The 19,617-nt window shown below is 40.0% G+C and overlaps 1 protein-coding gene across 1 annotated transcript in view; it reads left to right on the top strand.

The window, feature by feature from the left end:
- Nucleotides 1-9,507, top strand: part of LOC132047400 (uncharacterized) — an 18,294-nt gene extending 8,787 nt beyond the window's left edge. Inside the window, exons 3-5 of the mRNA XM_059438449.1 lie at nt 8,600-8,692; nt 8,931-9,104; nt 9,200-9,507. Coding sequence (XP_059294432.1) covers nt 8,600-8,692; nt 8,931-9,104; nt 9,200-9,507 — 575 coding nt within the window. The remainder of the gene's footprint in view (nt 1-8,599; nt 8,693-8,930; nt 9,105-9,199) is intronic.
- The last annotated feature ends 10,110 nt before the right edge of the window (nt 9,508-19,617 follow it).

The following is a 19,617-nucleotide window of genomic DNA, read 5'->3' as shown; positions in this document are numbered from 1 at the left end:
AGTAAATGTATTTGGTTATCGGATTTTAGGAGATAATTTAATTGTTTAATTGCTCATTTACATGTGATAGTTGCGTGGATACTGCGCGGTATGCGTGTTATTGGACCGATTGGATACTTCTGACCGCGGTATGCGTATTATTGACCGCCGGATACTTGACCGCGGTATGTGTGATATTGACCGCTGGATACTTGGCCGCGGTATGTGTATGTGTGAATATGTGATATCGCTGGGTTCTTGTGACATCTGTACGTGTGTGTATGTAATATGATATGCGATTTTGGGACATTTTGGATTTTGACCGGTCGTTTAATGTCGACCACATAAATTATTTTATCTTCTATATACACTGAAAACGAAGCGTTGTACAAACGAAGTTAAGCATGTTAGTACTACGATTATTTTATTGGCTTGCCGTACCTTTATGGATGATTTGTACTTCGGTACGCAAGCACTACAGTATTCTCGATTCTACGTTCATTTTTCACACTTCTTGCTTCGGTTATGACTATGTTATTTGTGTTTCCGCTTTGCATACTCGATTACATATTCCGTACTTGACCCCCTTTCTTCGGGGTCGCGTTTATGCCCGCAGTACGGTACGCACCACTTGGTGATCACGAGCTTTTAGGTCACCCTCTCTTGTTCAAGTGCTCCTTTATTTCCGTAGTCCGTATTTTGGTATATACTTTTTACGTTGTACATATTTGTCTATTCAAGGTACGGCGGGGCCCCGTTCCGTCATATGATTAATATTCGTTTAGAGGTACGTGGATAAACGTGTGTGGGTTGTGCCGATCGGTTTGGTTAGACTTGTATGATACGTGTGTTGAGCGGTTTCACCGCCATAGCTGCCTTGTCGGCCGTATATATATGTATACGTTGTCGTTGGCCCTGTGTGACGCCTTTGTTGGTATTTTAAAATGCGTGTGTGGTTATATTGGATAATCGAAAAACAAGGAAACTCGCCAAAAATTTTTACGAAGTAATAAAGTGGATTTGAAACACGGCCCTTATCGATTTTTGATATATACGTATTTGTGTTTGCAATAGTGTGATGTTATATTTGATAATTGTGTACGCATAGACCGGTGTTGTGATTCTGAGGTATATGAGTACTCGGGTGCCCAGTTCGGGTACTAGTCGCGGCCTACGGGGTTGGGTCGTGACATATAGCATGGCAAGTGGGGAAGAGCACTTTATGAGCAAGGGAAGTCAAGAAAGACCCTAAGGGCAAAAGTAAGAAAAGTGCACCAATGAGTTGGTTAAAGGAAGTTGTGTAACCATCAAGGACAAGAGGAAGGTTAATAAGCTAATAAGTTTGGCCAAGAGGCAAAACATCGATAGCATGGGACAAGAGTCTTGATAAGGAGTACAGAAATTTGATTATAAAGGGAATAAGATGAATATATGAACAAGTTATGGCATCATGGGCGAAGGTAAGAAAGGGATGAAAAGAGGAAGAAAAAGAGATATTTTATAAGTAATTATGAGTAGGACAAGGATCGATAAGCTATTGGAAGAACTATGATGCCTGACTATGCTACAACCACTTAGTAAAGAAGAACTACAGAACGGCATGAGCTGGGCAAATGAAAGAGTGGGTCGTAAGAAATAGATATGATGGTACATTGACTTATGATGGCATTAAAAGAAGAAACCAGATTTGGTTGGCTAAAAGATAGGGTTAGTATAGGAGAGGGAACAGACAAAACTCTTCAATCGCAAAAGGTAAATAGAGGAAATGAGTATTTAAGGACTTTGAATATCTGTACGATCGATAAACTCAAACATCAAATGGGGTATGCCAGACTATAGGGAAGATTTATCAGGAAAGAATCAAGCGAAGGCCAAGAGTCCAAGAAGAATCTCAAAGGGAGTAATAAAGCGATGATGCGTTTGATTGGAACAAAGCTGGTGGCAATGAAACCTCATGGAATAAGCACAATAATAGTTATACTAGATATCAATGATTGAAAACTACAGACAAAGGAAAGAGTGAAATGATTTGAATTTACTGCATGGTAAGGAGCTTGGTTCACATTTCGGCAAATTTCTAAATTTATCCCTACTTTATCAGCCAGACTAAGGATTAGCAACTTTAAGGATAAACTAAAAGAAGAGGATCATTGAAGAAGAGATTCGAGATATTCTTGATGTAAATACAAGAATTACCGATAGCCTAGACCGAGCATAAGAAGCCTTATTAAAAGAGAGAGAATTAAGTAAAGAGTATGGGTGAAGGCAAATTTTGGTGTTATATTAGCTGGAAGATAAAATACCGTAAGGATCGATTCAGTTGCTACAGGAAAGTAAGGGATACTATATTACCAGTTTTTGAGGTTATCCTTAAGGGGGAAAGAATAAGTTAAACTCCAAGAAGATGAAGACATGGAATATCTGTGAAGCATAAGAAGGATACATAAAGGTCAAAGGAGTAAGAATTTCTGACATACAAAAAGGGGACAAAAAGGAAGACGGGACCAAAAGTGGATAAAGGTATGTGGTAAGTACTGGGTAAACAAGCATATAAGGGTGTAAACAATAGGGGTCGAAGGGACAACAATGATGATAACGTATGAAGAACTAGTAAACAGACAGGTGATAAGAAAAAGGGATGACCGAGAGTACGAGCATAAATTTTAGCCACAAGAGAAGGAAAATAATATTCAAGAATTGATTGGGCAAGAAATTTAGTGAACTCGAGAATACACCCATTAGTAGTAAAACAACAGTAATCACGAAATACCAAAGGAATTGTGAAATCATAAATATAGAGTGTACATGTACGTAAGGATGATGAGCTAGTAATTGCACAAGAAAGAACTGTATATGTTAAGAAGAAACCATGTTATTGCTAATATAAAGAAACCAAGGAATCCAAGAAAGATTAATCGTCGAGAATTGAGGCGCGCTCAGGTGTAAAGAATTATCGAATACTACGCGTAAGGCGGGAATGCCAAAGATTCGGTATAAGAAAACCCAAAAGGGTTAAGGAAAATATTAACTAGTTGAGCGGAAATCAATCGGTGCGGTGATAATCGAACGATATGCGGACAAGAGATAGAGCAACATTTCGGCGGGAGAAAGCTCCAAATACAGCGCAATCAGTAGAAATAGAGGGTAAAGCTAAGAGGGGTAAAAAGGAAGGAAAACTAAATATCACGTTGAGCACTATTCATATGAATGATGGGTTAATGGATAAGTTCTCAGAAATCGCCAGCAGAATATGAGGAAAGATTGAATGGATCATAAGTATAAAGGTTTAAATCCCAAATGAATAGGAGAGGATTGTCTCTTCAACAAATCGATAGAGCATCATAAGTCTGTAAATTATGGTTACGATTTATTAACATAAGATATATCGCCTCCAAGGAACTACGAAGAGGATCATAAGTTGCTTAGTTCAAATAAGTTTGGTTCCGAATACATGAGTAAGACTGTAAGTAAGTAAAGTAAATACCAGAAGATGCAGGTGAGAATATTGACATCAACATCAAAACGGGTCCTACTTCAACATTCGAGGACGAATGTTCTTAAGGGGGGAAGGATGTTATGCCCTGTAATTTCGGAGAAGCGCTTATCAAATTTTGACGTAAGTATGTTGAACTATGGCTAAGTAAAACAACTTCGGAACATAAGGAGCGGAGAATTATTGAGTATATTCTAGGAGTAAAGGATGCACACAAGGAATACCAGGAGGTCCTATAAGGAAATGAGTTGAAGGCGTTGAGTTAGTATGACTTTGGAAGAAGATGAGCATTACTTTAAACAACAAAGTATGAACCAAGTTGGGGAAAGAATGTCTTCTAACATATGAAGAGTTTTGAAAGAAACCAACCTACTAAGTTGAAGTTCATGAAGTCTAGTTTTCAACGCAACAAACCTCTCGTCGATACGGCATCGGAGTAAAGAGTTATGGACGTTACAAGTCTGGTTGACAGGCCAGACGTTTGGTCGGTGCAAACGCGTAGAAGCTCGTCAGACAGCCCAGCGCGTCCACTCCACTTCCTAGCGCGATCGCGCAGGGTTAATTTTAAGTCGGTGGGAACTGACTTTAACCCTCAATATAAGGGCCAAAACCCCCCATTTTTCACCCAAATTATTTCCCAAAAAGCTCAGCAACATATAGGAGTGTGTGTGTCATAAAATTGAGGGATTAGAGTGGATTAAGTAACGAGACTATATACGAGGCTCGGGAAGCGTATAGGGTTTTGTAATTCTTGTTCTAAACATCAAATCTTTACGGGACGAAGGAATATATCAAAGATAAACAATATTTCAAGCTCTTCCAACCTTGATTGAGGTAAGGATATTCTTTACTATTGATATTATGAATCTTATTATGGAGATTTAGTTGCTAAAGCTTCGTAATGTCGATTGATTAGGTGAGAAATTGGGTAAACATCGTGTGGGATTTTTTATTAATTATATTGGTATTGATGATGATGTTGTTGATATTAGTGTTGCTATTATTGTTGTTTTGTTGGTATTGTGATTTCGGGCTAGGGATATAAACAGAGGAGATGCTGCCCGAATTTCGACAGATTCTAAGAGGATTTAATTTGAAGGCTTAAGACAAGCATATGACGATGAGCCTAACATTAGAATGAATGGTTTTATATGTATATTGCAAGACATAAAGTAGGTTGGAAAGTCGAGAAGTAAGCTTCAGGTGTATTAAGGTTGTCCTTTCTTTCTCTTTGGCATGACCCTTGTAATATGAACAAACAAATGAACGAGCTTCCATTTTACTCTACTCTTAGAAGCATTAGGAGTACTCTAATCTTTGATGTTCTTGTACCTCTTTTATAATTATTCCTTCTGTTCATGGATCTTGAGATCACGTATACTGATGTTGTTAGCTTAAGAATGTCTATCGAAGATAGTACGACTTATGTTACACCCCGTATCTTCGAAGAAGCACTTATTAAATTTGAAACATGAGTACGTTGAGTTATGGTTAAGTAAAACCACTTTGAAATATAAGCAAGCATGATCAAGTACATTTAATGAGTGAAGAGTGTATATAAGGTATACCGGAAGGTTTTATAAGGAAATGAGTGGAAGAAATGGAATAGTACGACTTTGGAGAAAGGATGGGTAATGTTTTGTGTGAAAATTTTGGTCCAACTTGGGGGATGAATATCTCTTAGCATATGAAGTGTTTTAAGGTAAAACAAAAGCCTAAAATGAATTTCGTCGAGTCTAGTTTCCAACACAACAAACCGCTCATCAATAGGACATCGGAATAGAGAATTATGGACGTTACAAGTTCAGATGACAGAGCAGAAACACGTGCTACAGTACTGCTACAATAGCCGACTTGCTACAGTACTGCTACAGTAAATTTCTACAGTGACCCGACCCGAATTTGACCCCTATATAAAGGGCAAAAACCTCTTTTTTTCACCAGATTTGCTCAGAAAAATTGAAGAGGGAGTTATGGAATCAAAAAGTAAGCAATTTTCAAGTGGCGGAGTATTAATCGAAGCTCGGATAAACGCATAGATGTGATTCTAGTATGGTTTTGCGGTGGATTCAAGGTGGCTATTGAAGATATTGATGTCTTAACAAGAAAAAAGGTATGAATCTTTCTCTTTTGGTATTATTTAAGGCTTATTTACGGAGATAAAGTCGCTAAACAATTGTGTAGTAAGTTGGTTAGTTATGGAAGTTGGAAAACGCGTGTGGGCCCATTTTATGGCACATATTAGTGTTGGGAAATGATGTTATTGATGTTGGTATTGTTGTTGTTATTGTTGGTTCTTTGAATTGTGATTTCGGGCTAGGCATATAAACGGGGGAGGTGTTGCTAATTTCGGCATTCTTAAACGGAATTAAATTGAAGGCTTAAGACGAGCGTATGACATTGAGCCTAATAATAGTATGAATGGTTTATATGTAGATTTACGAGCTTGGAAGTATAAACGTTGAATGACTAAGGCGACCGAAAGGTATGTTAAGGCTTGTCCCTTTCTTTCAAAGGCATGATTCTTATGGTACGATTTCATAAATGTTTTCATTACTTCTTTGTTTTCAAAAGCTAGATGTTTATGACTCCAAAGCATGATTCTTTTCCCGAGAACCCGTAAGTGTCTTTCCAAAATGCTCGTATTTTCCAAACCAATGGTTATGATTATGTGAGCTCTTGTGATAACAGCGACGAACATGTTTTTACCATGATAATGATGACGTTAAGAGTGAGAATATTTTCTCTGATGGTATGATGATGATGTTTTTATAGATAAATGTCTCAAGTTATGAGATCGATATTTTTATGAGAATATTGAGCTATTTTTCTAACTTTATCAATTTTATTCATTGTTGTTGGCCTCACCTTAAAATAATCGTTCCTTCAAGGTGAGATAGAGCGATGATTATTCCATAATATAATCGGAGGTTACCGACTTACGTCGCTCCGATAGAGTTATAGCTTTTCTTGGGCTCTCGTAAATGCTGCTTATATGATATATGTGTATATGATATATGTATATGTATATGGGGAATATGGGAAAAAGGGCGAGGCGCTATAGATGCATGGCCACCTGATCAGCTGGTATAATATGATATGATATCATCCCGAACGCGGGATGCCCGGACGCGGGACATATGTGGTTAAATGGATTGGAGCTGACGCCTCGGCAACATGATATGTTCTATGTTTTGTATATATGAACAAAAAATATTTTTCAAAGAAAGCTAAGCATGCATGGCATCCGCCCTACGAGGCACCCACATGTACAGGTTACTCTTTTATCTCACAATATGCTCTATATTTCCATTCTATTATTAGTCATACTTTACATCCCTTACTATGTTACTATTCATGCCTTACATATTCGGTACATTATTCGTACTGACGTCCCTTCTTGTGGACGCTATGTTCATGCCCGCAGGACCAAGTAGCCAGTCAGACGATTCGCAGCAGTAGGACCTCCCCTCAGCAGCGGTCGGTCGCTCATTGATGGGAGCTACACTCCTTTTGGTATGCTATTCGGTTATGTACATATATGGGTACGGCGGGGCCTTGTCCCTGTCATTTCTACGATTCGTACTCCATAGGGTACGTAGAACGGTGATATGTAGTCATGATATTATACAGCCCCGTCAGCATGTATTTTGTTGTACAGTATATATGTCGGCTCACGCTGTTATTCTCAGTGTTTATGTTTATATGTATGCATTGGCCTTGAGTTCCAGGTACGATGTCTTTTATGTTAATTGTTCGGGAGACAGTTTAGCACAGTTACAGATTGTATATGGGCCCAGGACAGTCAGTGAGAAGTAAATGCAAGCATATGAGTGCTTGGCCAGCAATGGTCGGGCACTTGTTGCGGCCTATCGGTTTGGGTCGTGACAACTTTATGTCACTCTGAGAGTCCTGTTTATTCAGCTCACTTATGCATTGCATTCATTTATACATATGGACATTGACCCATGACCAGAAAACGTTATATACGCATATAGTTTGTACTATATATATATATATGGGGTATGGGGAAGGTGACGGCGTTATATACGCATTACCACCTGATGAGATGGTCATATGATGATATGATGACGACGATAATGTTGATGGTGATGATAATGCCGGCTAGTATGACATAATGGGATGCCCACAGAGGTTTGACAGACGTTGTATACGCATATATGCATATGTACGACCTCATGCATGCATCTACATGAGTTATGCATATTATCAGTTCTCAGGAGCAGTTCAAACATACAGGTTACATTCATCTGCATTAAAGTTCCCGTATATCCTCTCTCTCTCTTGTTACTCTTATGTCTTACATACTCAGTACATTATTCGTACTGACGTCCTTTCTTGTGAACGCTGCGTTCATTCCCGCGAGTTCGAAGTAGCCGGAGGCGATCCGGCTCGGTGAGGTCTTGCTCGGTATTTGCGGTCGATGCGCTCCATTTGGTTCGGAGGCTGTCACACAGTCCCCAGTATGTTATTTTGACATGCATATATGGGTATGACAGAGCCTTGTCCTGTCCTTTCTACAGCTCGTGCTCCATAGAGGTCTGTAGACAGTTGTATGTAGTTGTGATGTTATGTAGCCATGTCAGCTCTTATTTTTGTTGTATAGCATACCTAGCGGCTTAGTCGGCTTGTCTTTGTTATCCTCAGCACATATATATATATATATATATATGCTGGTTGTGAGTTCTTGATGCAGAGTCTATTGTGTTAATCTTACAGGAGTTTGTATAGCTCAGTTATAAACTATATATGGGCCACCCTGTTACTCAGTGAGATCCAGGTACGAGTTTAAGGGTGTTTGGTCAGTAGAGGTCGGGCACTCGTCACGAATCATCAGCTTGGGTCGTAACATTGAAGAAGTTAGGGGACCTTCAGAGGAGCTTTATATAGATGATACCTTCGCAGATGAGAGAGTTCTTGCGATGTCATTCGAGGTGGCACCATGGTATGCAAATATCACCAACTTTTTCGTGACGGGCATTATTCCAGATGAAATTAAGGAGTACCAGAAGAAGAAATTCTTAAGAGATTCTTGTCCGTACTATTGAGATGAGCCATACTTATTTCGTACATACACTGATACCATCATTCGGTGTTGTGTCCCAGAGCCTGAGGTGATGGAAATTTTGAAAGCTTGCCATGACTCTCCTGTTGAAGGTCATCATAGTGGAACTCGGACTGCAGCCAAGGTTTTTGAATGTAGGTATTACTAGCCAACTCTCTTCCATGATGTGAGTATTACTAGCCCATTCTCTTCCATGATGCAAACTGGTTGGTACGATTATTTGATCAATGCCAATGACAAGGTACTATTGGTAGGAAGCAGGAGATGCCTATGAATTTCATGATGGAGGTCAAACAGTTCGATATTTAGGGGATTGATTTTATGGGTCCTTTGTGAGCTCTTGTGGTATGAAATACATCTCGGTGGCTGTAGATTACGCGTCAAAATGGGTAAAAGCAGTAGCTTTAACCAAAAATGAAGCGAAAATTGTATTGGGGTTCCTGAAGAAAAACATCTTTACTCGTTTCGGTACTCCAAAGGCAATCATCAGCGATGGTGGTTCACACTTTTGCAATAGAGCCTTTGCGAGTCTGATGGAAAAGTATGGTATGAAGCATAGGGTGGCAACACCTTATCATCCTCAGACGAGTGGTCGGTGGAAGTTTCTAATAGGGAGAGTAAGAGTATTTTATCCAAGGCAGTCAATGCTAATAGGACAGATTGGTCCCAGAAGCTTGATGCTCTTTCGGCTTATCGAACTGCATACAAGACTCCTACTGGGACTTTGCCTTTCAGGCTAGTTTTTGGCATGGCATGTCATTTGCTAGTCAAACTTGAGCATAAGGCCATGTGGGCACTGAAGAAGCTAAATATGGATTGGGAAGAAGCAACTAAACTTCGGTTGTTTCAACTTAATGAGATGGATGAGTTTCGGTACCAGGCCTATGAGAGTGCAGCTTTGTATAAAGAAAGGATGAAACACTATCACGACCAGAAGATTCTCAAGTGAGACTTTCAGAAGGGTGATTCTGTCGTGCTATATAGCTCAAGGTTGAAGCCCCTTCCAGGCAACTTAAAATCCAGATAGCCTGGACCCTTCGAATTGATACGTGCTTTGCCCAATGGCTCAATAGAAGTGAAAACCATGGATGGAACTCAGACATTTCGGGTTAATGGCCAGAGGGTGAAATGTTACCACTGGTGAATTGATGGAGATAAGATCATGGATAGGCACAGGCTAAAGCATGGATACACTCCTGACCAGGAGTAAAATGGTACCATCGTCAGGCCGTGACATAAAATCAAGAGGCAACCCAAGTTTATTGCTTTTTGTTGTTAGAATTCACATTTCCTTTGTTTTTGTTTGTGTTGTTTAATGTGCGTTGGTGTGAAGGATGCAGTGGAAAAGTTGTTGAGAAAATCACAGGTACAGGAGTTGGTTCCACGGGCCGTCAAACGAACAGTCAAAGAGTTCACGGACCGTGGAACAGAGCATGAAAAGAAGGCCTCAAATATAGCTCTCTGGAACTGGTTCATAGGTGAATCCATGGCCCATTAAAATTTCCACGGCCCGTGGAAAATGGTAGTCGCAGTGATCATCATACGGTCAGAAGAACGGTCCGTGAAATATTTCACGGGCCATGAAACTGACCTTCGATTGGAGCAACAAAGCAATCATCACTGGACTGGTTTCACGATATAATTGACGGACCGTGAAACTTTCCACGGTCCACTCTTTGGGTCGTGGAATTTCTAGTGACCACGGCATTATGGGCCCAGGTAAATACCGTGTTTTGGCACGTGAAATAATTCACAGTCCGTGAAAAGGAAGCGGGAATTGATTTAACCCGAAAAACCCTAAATCACCCCAACTCTTCCAAATAGCCTATTCAACTCCAAAGTTCCCCACTTTTCCTACCTTCCACTTTTACCGTTCCATTCAAAAGTCTTACAACCCCTCACCTTCAACCCTATCATCATCCACCATTAATCTATCATAACTCTTCATCTTCCATCGATTCCTCACACCCTGTTATATAAACTCCAATGTGCCATTCCATCATCCCCACACCTCCCAATAACCAATTGCACAAGTTTTTTGTTCTCATGTTCTAGAATTGCTAAGCTTTTGTGTGAAATCAAGCAAGGAATTATCTTCTCTCAAGTATGTTCACGTTTTTCCCTTGATTCTCACATGGTTTGAACCCTAAGTACTTAAAGTTGAATATTCACTTCTCTGAATGGTTTGAAACCGGTGATTGTGCTACTGCAATTTTCTTGTGTTTTCATATAGATTTTTGAATTGATAGTACATGATATTGCTGGGCTATTATTGATGAAAAGTGGGGAAGTCTAATGTACCCATTATTAGCTTAAATATTGGTGAATTAACAATGCATATAAGGCGTTTGATGTTTTTCCTAATAAAGAATTTCTTGTGATATGGGGTGTACCTTGTGAAATAAGTTGGGGGATTCGGATTTGGTTTGCTGTGAAATTACGAACTCATAGAAAGATAGTGTTGCAATTCCATTAAGTCGGAGGGCGGTGTGATCGAAGAATTCATTCTTAAATCACGACGCCCGGCAATAGTTTGTATTTGGAAATAGGTGAAGTCTGGGTAAACTATAACTTGTGGGCAATCGAATCATGTTAGGGAAGATGTTAATTTGACATCTATTGAGTCGGAGGGCATTATAATCAAAGAATTCGTTCTTGAACTACGATGCCTGCCAATTGCTCATTAAATTTTAAAAAAAAAAGAGTGAGCAAAAGGATGAAGTCTGAGTTGCCTAAATTATATACTAGCATGAATCATGTGTTAATTTGAACCAAATATGGAAGTCTGATATAAATTGTGGAAAGTTGCATAGTTGAAGAACTATCAATTCAAATCCACAGACCGTGAAAATTTTCACGGGCCGTTAAAAAGAGGGTGAAAATATCTCTGAAAGATCTGGAATCATTTTAAATTTGACAGTTGAATTCATGGTCCATGAAAAGTTTCACGGACCATTGAAATAAAACGTTAAAAAATGCTTTCCTAACTAGGCCTACTATTTTAATTCCACAGTCAAGTCCGCGGACCGCGAAACCCAACAGTTAAAATGGTTTCAAAAATTGGGTTCTCTGTTACACTTTCACGGTCAGATTCACGGACCGTAGAAAATTTCATGGTCCCGTGAATATTGCACCACTATATGTGAATTGTTGTTATTTCAAACACTAATTCGGTTGTTATGCAGATATAGCTCCTAAGAACCAAGTTAGATAAGGTGCGGTGAAACAAACTGGCCAGGGCAAAGGGCAACCACAATCCAAATCTAGACTCCGTGATAAAGAAAAGCATGCAGTTGAAGAGGAATCACCTCTCATTATGACCCAATGAAGAAGGGTAGTGCAAACTCCAACAATCGCCCAGTCTGACGAGGGGGATTCGTCTTCACCTACTGATAGTTCTGGTAATGAACAAAGTCCCAGCCTATCAGAACAAAACACTCAAGCAGAGTTGGATAGTGAAGAGGCTGCAAGAAGAGCTGAAGTGAGGTAGAAAGCTCGGTATGAGAACGCACTGCAGTTCTCGATTGACGGGTCAAAGCAAATATATGATCATGGTATTGAGATAACCAAAGCATGTGGACAACCGAGAAGGAGCATCTATGAGGAGTGGAGAATCGGAGGGGTTGGAAACTCATCACCTAAACATCCTAACGATTCTCAAGTTCTATAAATGGGAGTTCCTTGGCCAATCCCTGGGGAGTATTGCCTGGTCTTGGTTAGAGAATTCTATGCCTTTTATGCAACTGTGCTGAGGAAGAGGTATAAGCCTGTGCAGATGAAGGAAAATTCGATAATGCTATCTAATGTTACCGTCAGAGAGGTGAAGGTTGATTACTCCGGTAAGGCAATTAACCTGTTCTACTTTGGAGAGGATTATGTACCACCTGAAAATACTGATGAGGTGGAGCATAGAATGGGCAGAACCAAGAGTGAGCAGAAAATCGAGCTACTATGGCTAGCCCTTGTAATTGCAAAATGAGATCCCAAGTGTAGGAAAAATGTTAATGCTGAAATAAAAAACGAAGACCTTTCGGTTGAGGGAAAGTTCTGATGGTCTGTTATACTAACCCGCATCTATCCTACTCAGTCGGACAATGCGCTACCTATGGTCAAGGCAATCCTGGTGGTGTGACGCCGACACACCTTCGGTCTAAGATGCAGGATCATGAGGAGCCAGTGCTTGGGCGACTCGGGAGACTTCTGTAGGACCTTCTACTTCAGAGGCGCAGGCATCCTCAGCGGGGCTAGTTCAGCCCCTACTGCAACACCTGCTACAACAACTACTACTACTACTACTACTGTTGCCACCACAGATTTGTCGGGTGGTCGTTTGATTCCTTTCACCGGACAGAACTTTCATGATTCCTATGTCAAAGCCGACCGAGCAGATCGACATGTCACTAACTTAGTGGAAGTACTGAAAGGTTTTGTTACTAAGCAGATCAAGAAGCTATGGATCCAATGCAACAACAGAAACATTGACTTCATTTGAGGATAGATGGTATTGAGTTGAGGTTCAGGAAGTTCACCAAGAACTATCCAGAGATAGATTTGGGGGTACTTCAGACTGAGCTGAGTCAATTGAGGGTAGATAAGGAAGAGTTGTAGGCCGGAAGCGGACGTTACACCGCATACCTCCTTAGCACAGTGGGTAGATTTAGCAGCAACACTTTCGATTATGAAGTTCCTGGGGGATGACTCCCCATCTCAAAGGAAAGGCAAAAGAAAGAGATTTGAGGAGGAAGATGATGATGAGGAGGTGTTCGTTCGGTATGCCTCAGAGGATCTCGTGTCCGTTTCAGCTCTTAAGGATAAGAAGGATGAGGAGAGACAGATGAAGTTGGCTATGCAGATATCCTGTGAGGATGTCCAGGGAACCAGTGCTTCTTCCAATTCGGTACAGGCCATCGAACCTCCACTTAGCACTGAAAAGCCACAGACTGAGGAGATTCCTGCAGATGTTGATATAGCTGAGAATGGCACGGCTCTTGTTTCGGAGACTACCATTAGTGCTCCTGCTCCAGAGGCTGACAAGCCTATGGAGACTCCAGTTCCAGCAGCTGACAAGCCTCAAGAGATGATTGCAGACCACAGCACCTAGTGTGCCCTAGGGAGCTCTTGCCCTTTGTATTTCATATATTTTACGCATTGGGGACAATGCATTATTCTTCAATTAGGGGTGGGCTAGTTGGTAGTTGATTTTGTATATTTGCATATATGTGTTTAGGACCCCCTCAATTTTTCTATGCCAGAGTTTTTTTCCCAAGGGGTTTATTTCTATTGAAATCGGCATGTTTAGGTTGTTTAGGTAAAATAGAGTAATTATAACTTAGATGGTAGTGGTTGATGAACTTATGGCTATGTATATGTGATTTTGTGTTCTTAATGAAAAAGGACCCCTCTCCAAAAAATGAATGTATATGCTCAGAATGTGTTAGTGTATTGACATGTATGCTTCTTTTGATGGCATTTTGAGTATTGGGGTATTATGTGTGACAAATGTTTGCTTGGGTAGTCGATAAAACAATCCTTATGCCAATGTGTGTATGATTCGTTAGTATGTGTTCATGTTTATACTTACAATCTAGAGCTTGCCCCGTTGGTCATGCTTGATTACTAAGGACAGTTTGGGTGTTGAAATGATCTTAGGCTTTCTCTGTGTGAATTTGAAGCCCTGATTTCCTTATAAGCCTAACCCGTTCATGTATATATTCCCTAGTTTCCCCCTTTGAGCCTTTAACCTTTTCCTTGGCTATCCGTTAAATAACCCATACTCTTGTGTGAAATAATTCTGTCTTTGTACCCGTTCCCTCCTTGACGCCATAAGAGAATAGAAAGAGGCCGAAGAGCCTAAGTTAAGGGTAAAACATGCGTGAGAAAGAGGCTAAAAGCCTAAGTTGAGGGTGATGTGAGTGACCTAGTAAAGGATTCGATGAGGTTGTGTTTGTATATCTAATAATAATAATTAAAAAAAAAATTGGAAAATTATTGAACAAAGAGATAGTGAATATATAGTAGTTTGTTGAAACCTGTCACGACCCAACCCCGTAGGCCGTGATTAGTGCCCGAGCTGGGCACCCAAACACATTCATTAACCAGAATCGCATACAGATAACTTATACATATACAAATATCAAACGCCGTCTCAAACTGGCGCAAGATCAAATATATATCACAGAAGTTAGCAAGGCTATCATATGGCGCAACATCCCAAAATATACACAAACGCAAGCCGCAAGGGGTCGCCACGGCGAACGGGACCGCCCAAAACATATACCATACGAACACAACCGAACGGAAATATTCACAACCCACGTACATGTCTACGGACCTCTAAAACGAACGACAAAATCATATGACGGGACGGGCCCCGCCGTACCCCCGAATAAATATATACATATGCACGGAAGAGTATATACCCAAAATATAGCTCGAACAAAGGAGCACTCCAAACGGCAAGAATAGGTGTCCTAGGGTCGGCGGATCACCGAAATGGGCGTACGTACGCGGCATGAAACGCGGCCCCCGAAGAAAGGGGGGTCGGTACGTAATATGTGCGAGTATGCAAAGCAAGAAATACAAGCGTAATCATAATCGAAGCAAGTCTTAAAAATAAGTATAATATCCCAAAATACCAAAACGTTTACTTTTAAAACACAAATCATGCATAGGGCTCGGGGAATATGGTCGCCGCCCGTCATTGAGCGCCATAACACAAAGATAACGCCGAGAAGGTTTCGTCTCCGTAACCCGACATATCTCCACAACACATCATAACGCCATAACACGGCATAACACCAAAATATATGGGGTCCCCGCCTACGGCGAGGACTCGGCGAACCATAACACAAAGATAACACCGGAATATAATATAGTGCGCACGACAACATAACCGGCCCGGGACTCGGCGAAAGATACAACAGAATGCACGAGCAGAGTCGTGAGTAACCATATGCATAAAAATCATTATCACAGACTCAATAAATCAGTGGACTAACCATACTCGGGGGTCGGGGCGATAGCCATACTAAGTTCTTTCAAAAGCCATCAGAACTATACAAAGGAAGGTCGCGGGACCCACGGACGAGCGTCAACCCAATCCGAGCCCGCCTATGGAAGATGTAGTCATTATACACTACAGAATCTCCTACGATCATATCGAGGCGATCCGGTTCTGTCTACGAAAGTTACGGCCCTTTTTCGACGTAGGACTCTTTAGGAACAAAACTTTTTATGCAGCGTTTGAAATCCAATCATACCCAAGACATAGGGAACATAATATTACTACATTAAGAAGGCCAACATTAAGAGGTGAATAAGAATCGTAGACATGCTCGGATCGTAAGAGTGGAGTTACCTCGAGACTCGTGTCATAGCCTATTTACAACTAAGACATGCCAAAAGAAAGAAAGGTTAGGATTTACATACCTCGTCCACTCTCAAAGCTAATCCAAACCTACGTCTCGGACTCCCCAAGATCTAAAACAACATCATCGATACCAAACATTAGCTATAGGCATTTAGGACTTCAATTCCAAACTAGTACTTAATTCTACAGAACTTTGGGTAGCATTTCCCCTGCAAATACAACAACCCCGAGAATTCAACTCGGCCAAATTCACCAACAACAATACCAACAACCACACTAACAACATCAATAATCAATTCAAAACGCATTCTAACGTTAGAAACTCTTTTCTACATAATTCAACAACATTCCATTATATTCAATTCAACTACTTACATTCAAACCAACATCAACGCTCATACGTTCACTTACTAATCCGAGACCATTCAAACAATATTCAAGAACACTTTAAACGATTCACACAATATTTCAAACAACCTAAACAAAACACCATTTCACCCGAACCATCCCCAAACCCGAAAACAACAACACCAACACATTCCTCTCTCCTAAATTCATTAATTACACCAACAATCCATACGTTAACAATGTCATTTCCATAAATATAACAATTGCATCAAAGCCACGTTAACTTCCAAAACAGCCCGTAACCATTACAACATTAACTTGAATCATTAAACTCTCACTTTCATCCTAGAACTCATAACAACAACAACCAAAATACCACATAAAATCAATTCATTCTTTGCTATACAAGGGAGGGGGTATTCGGCCACCACTCCAACATGCCAACCTCATGATTTTCATTCATTTCAACACACTACAACAACCAAACATGCTAAATAGAATTAATTCATCACTCCTACACAACACACACACCTACACGACTCAACTTCCACATGCAATATTTCATGAGTTTCATTCATTTTTACATACTACAACATACATAAACCATCCATAACATGTAAAACAAGATTAAACCTTACCTTTCTTCTTAACTTCACAACTTAGCTAAGGTTGGCAAAGGATGAAAACGAGTGGTTTGTTGACCCAAACAACAACTCCACGTTAACAAGGACCCTTCAATTAGTAGGTTTGCTAGAAAGGAATATTTTTTTTGATGAAGATTTTTGGTCTTCAATTTTCCTCCACCATGGCCGAATGGCCTTTTCTTTGGCTTCTCCAAGTTTCTTGATTTTTCTAAGTGATGAAGGTGGTGAATATGATGACTTAGTTATCCCTTAGTAGCATATATTAGGCTTCCATGTGGCCTTGGCCCACACCTCATGTGGCCGGCCACATGCCCCTCATAATTCATGAATTAATAATTTTTCCTTAATTCATTTTTGACCCCAAATTTCCTTAATATTCCATACTACAAAATCATAAGCACTTATGCCGTAAAACAAGATCGTGGTTAAAAGTCTCGACTTCATATCCCGGAATAGTCTTGTCCCTAACTTATCGTGGTTAACTCGAATTGTCCCAATGTACAAAATACAGGATATAACAAAACCATATCGAAATTGAAGAAGTGAAAAGACGGAGGAAGACAGGCATATCCCAGAAAGTAAAATGTAGTGTTCAAGGAGGGTGAGTCACTAATATCCAAATATGTATCATACCCGTCCCTACGCCTACATTACAAGCCCGAAAAAGTCCTAGTGTGATCACAACCGAACAGTCCGAAATTGAGAACACTGAAAATAAGGGCAATCATATGGTATTTGCAATTGTAGTACATGAACTTCTTTGTGAGTGTGAGCATTTCTCTTCTTCTTTGTCTTTGCCCCGTTTATCCTTGTACATATGTGTGTGGGACGTTATTTGGTCTTCGTGAGGGCATAACGGTTGAAAGAAATTGTGAAAACAAGTGATTACCCAAATTAACATTTGTATATGCATTGATAATTCCAATAACTTTATTTCATGGATTGAAGCTTCATTGTGAATTGTAACTTTTGAGTGGTATATCTTGTCTGAAATTGTGAAATTGAGAGGGGCAGTTGTGAAAGAGATACGTGATTGTAGTTCTTAGCTAAAACCATTGTAGACATTTTTATTCTATTGTATCAAGTTTAGTTGAGTCGTTTATGTTGTATTGCTTGCTTGAGGACAAGCAAAGACTTTAAGTTGGAGATGTTGATGTGCCGTGAAATTACGGCACATATGATGCTTTTTTATGACAAGTTTTACTTGTTTTTAAGTAAGTTAGTGTTGTTTTTACGTGTTTTTATCTTGTTTTAGGTATTCAAGGTCCCGAGAGGCTAAGTTGTGAAAATTAAACAAAAAGAAGCCAAAAAGACACAGAAGGGTTGAAATAACTGAAGGCAACATTCCACGAGAAGAAATACTGGTCGTGGATAAAACTGAATGTGAAACAATTCTAGTGTGTCATGTGGAAGAAGATGATTCCACGTAAGCATTCCACGGACCGTGAAATATTTCACGGTCCGTTAAATGGTAGCGTCAAAATGATCCTGATTTCATAAGAGTTGCAATTCCATGGTAGCTGAAGAAGTCTCACAGTCAGTGAAATATTTCACTGTCCGTGAAAAGTTCTGTCGGGCCAGATCTGTTATCTGATTTTTGAGCGAACTGGCCCACTATAAATAGTTCCTTGTAGGGTTTTATTTACTATCAGTTGTCAGACTTTGTCTTTTGACTTAGAGCATTGAATACTTCATTGTTTTGGGAGCTTTTGGAGAACAAGGCAATTACTTTTATCTTATTTTAATCAATAGTAAGCAATATGAAATCTTTATTACTTTGTTCTTCATTCTTCATTATGAATAGCTAATTTCTCTACTAAGGTTATGAACCCTAGGATGGGTGTTATGTGATTGGGAATTAAGATTGATATATGTATAATGGATTGTTAGGGTTTACTTATTCTTTGTTCTTCATTCATAATTGATGGCTGCAAACATTAATTAGAGCCATAAACTTTGCTTAACTTGGAAAAGTGAGTAGGGTTTGGTAAGAATAAATAAAAAGAACTCGAGGCATTTGTAACACTCCGTAGATTCGAATTAAGTGTGAAAGTGTCTTGGAGAATCGAGACTCCACTGTTTTTGTTGAATGTAAAATACTGCCACACAATATGGCCCGTATTTTGAAATAAGGCCCATATTCCTTGGGTGTATTTCACCCGCCTTCCTAGGTTGCTCACTATTTTGCTATCATAAAATACTACTGTGAGAATACGCCTATATTTTGAAATACGGTCCGTATTTCTGGGCGTATTTCACCAGCTCCCTAGACTGCTCACTGTTTTGTTAACGTTAAATACGGCCACAGAATATGGCCCGTATTTTGAAATACGATCCGTATTTATAGGCATATTTTGCTCGCCGCCAGCTGTGTATATATATGGCGGGTTCAAGTGTTATTATTGCATCTTTTAGGTTCTTCCGATGTTGTTCATGGCATCCGGTCACATCTAGGGTGGGTTTTGGGGTGTGACAAGCTTGGTATCATAGCCTAGGTTTAAATACGTCCTAGGATTATTGTCGGTGTCTGTGGAGCTATGTCTCGGTGTAGTTTTCCTTGTGCGGCTTTGATCACTCGTACGACCGAGAAACTCCCGAGTAACATTTATAGGTGTTTTCTATTCTTAACTGATTCTAGATTATGTTGTAGAGCTTGAAGTCCTTTTAGGATCGTTCTAATTCCTCGTTAAATCGTGCC

This window comes from Lycium ferocissimum, chromosome 2 (genome assembly GCF_029784015.1).
Source record: "Lycium ferocissimum isolate CSIRO_LF1 chromosome 2, AGI_CSIRO_Lferr_CH_V1, whole genome shotgun sequence".
Lineage (NCBI taxonomy): Eukaryota > Viridiplantae > Streptophyta > Magnoliopsida > Solanales > Solanaceae > Lycium > Lycium ferocissimum.
The sequence above is the reverse complement of the archived record's forward strand: the minus strand, read 5'-3'. Positions and strand labels throughout refer to the sequence as shown.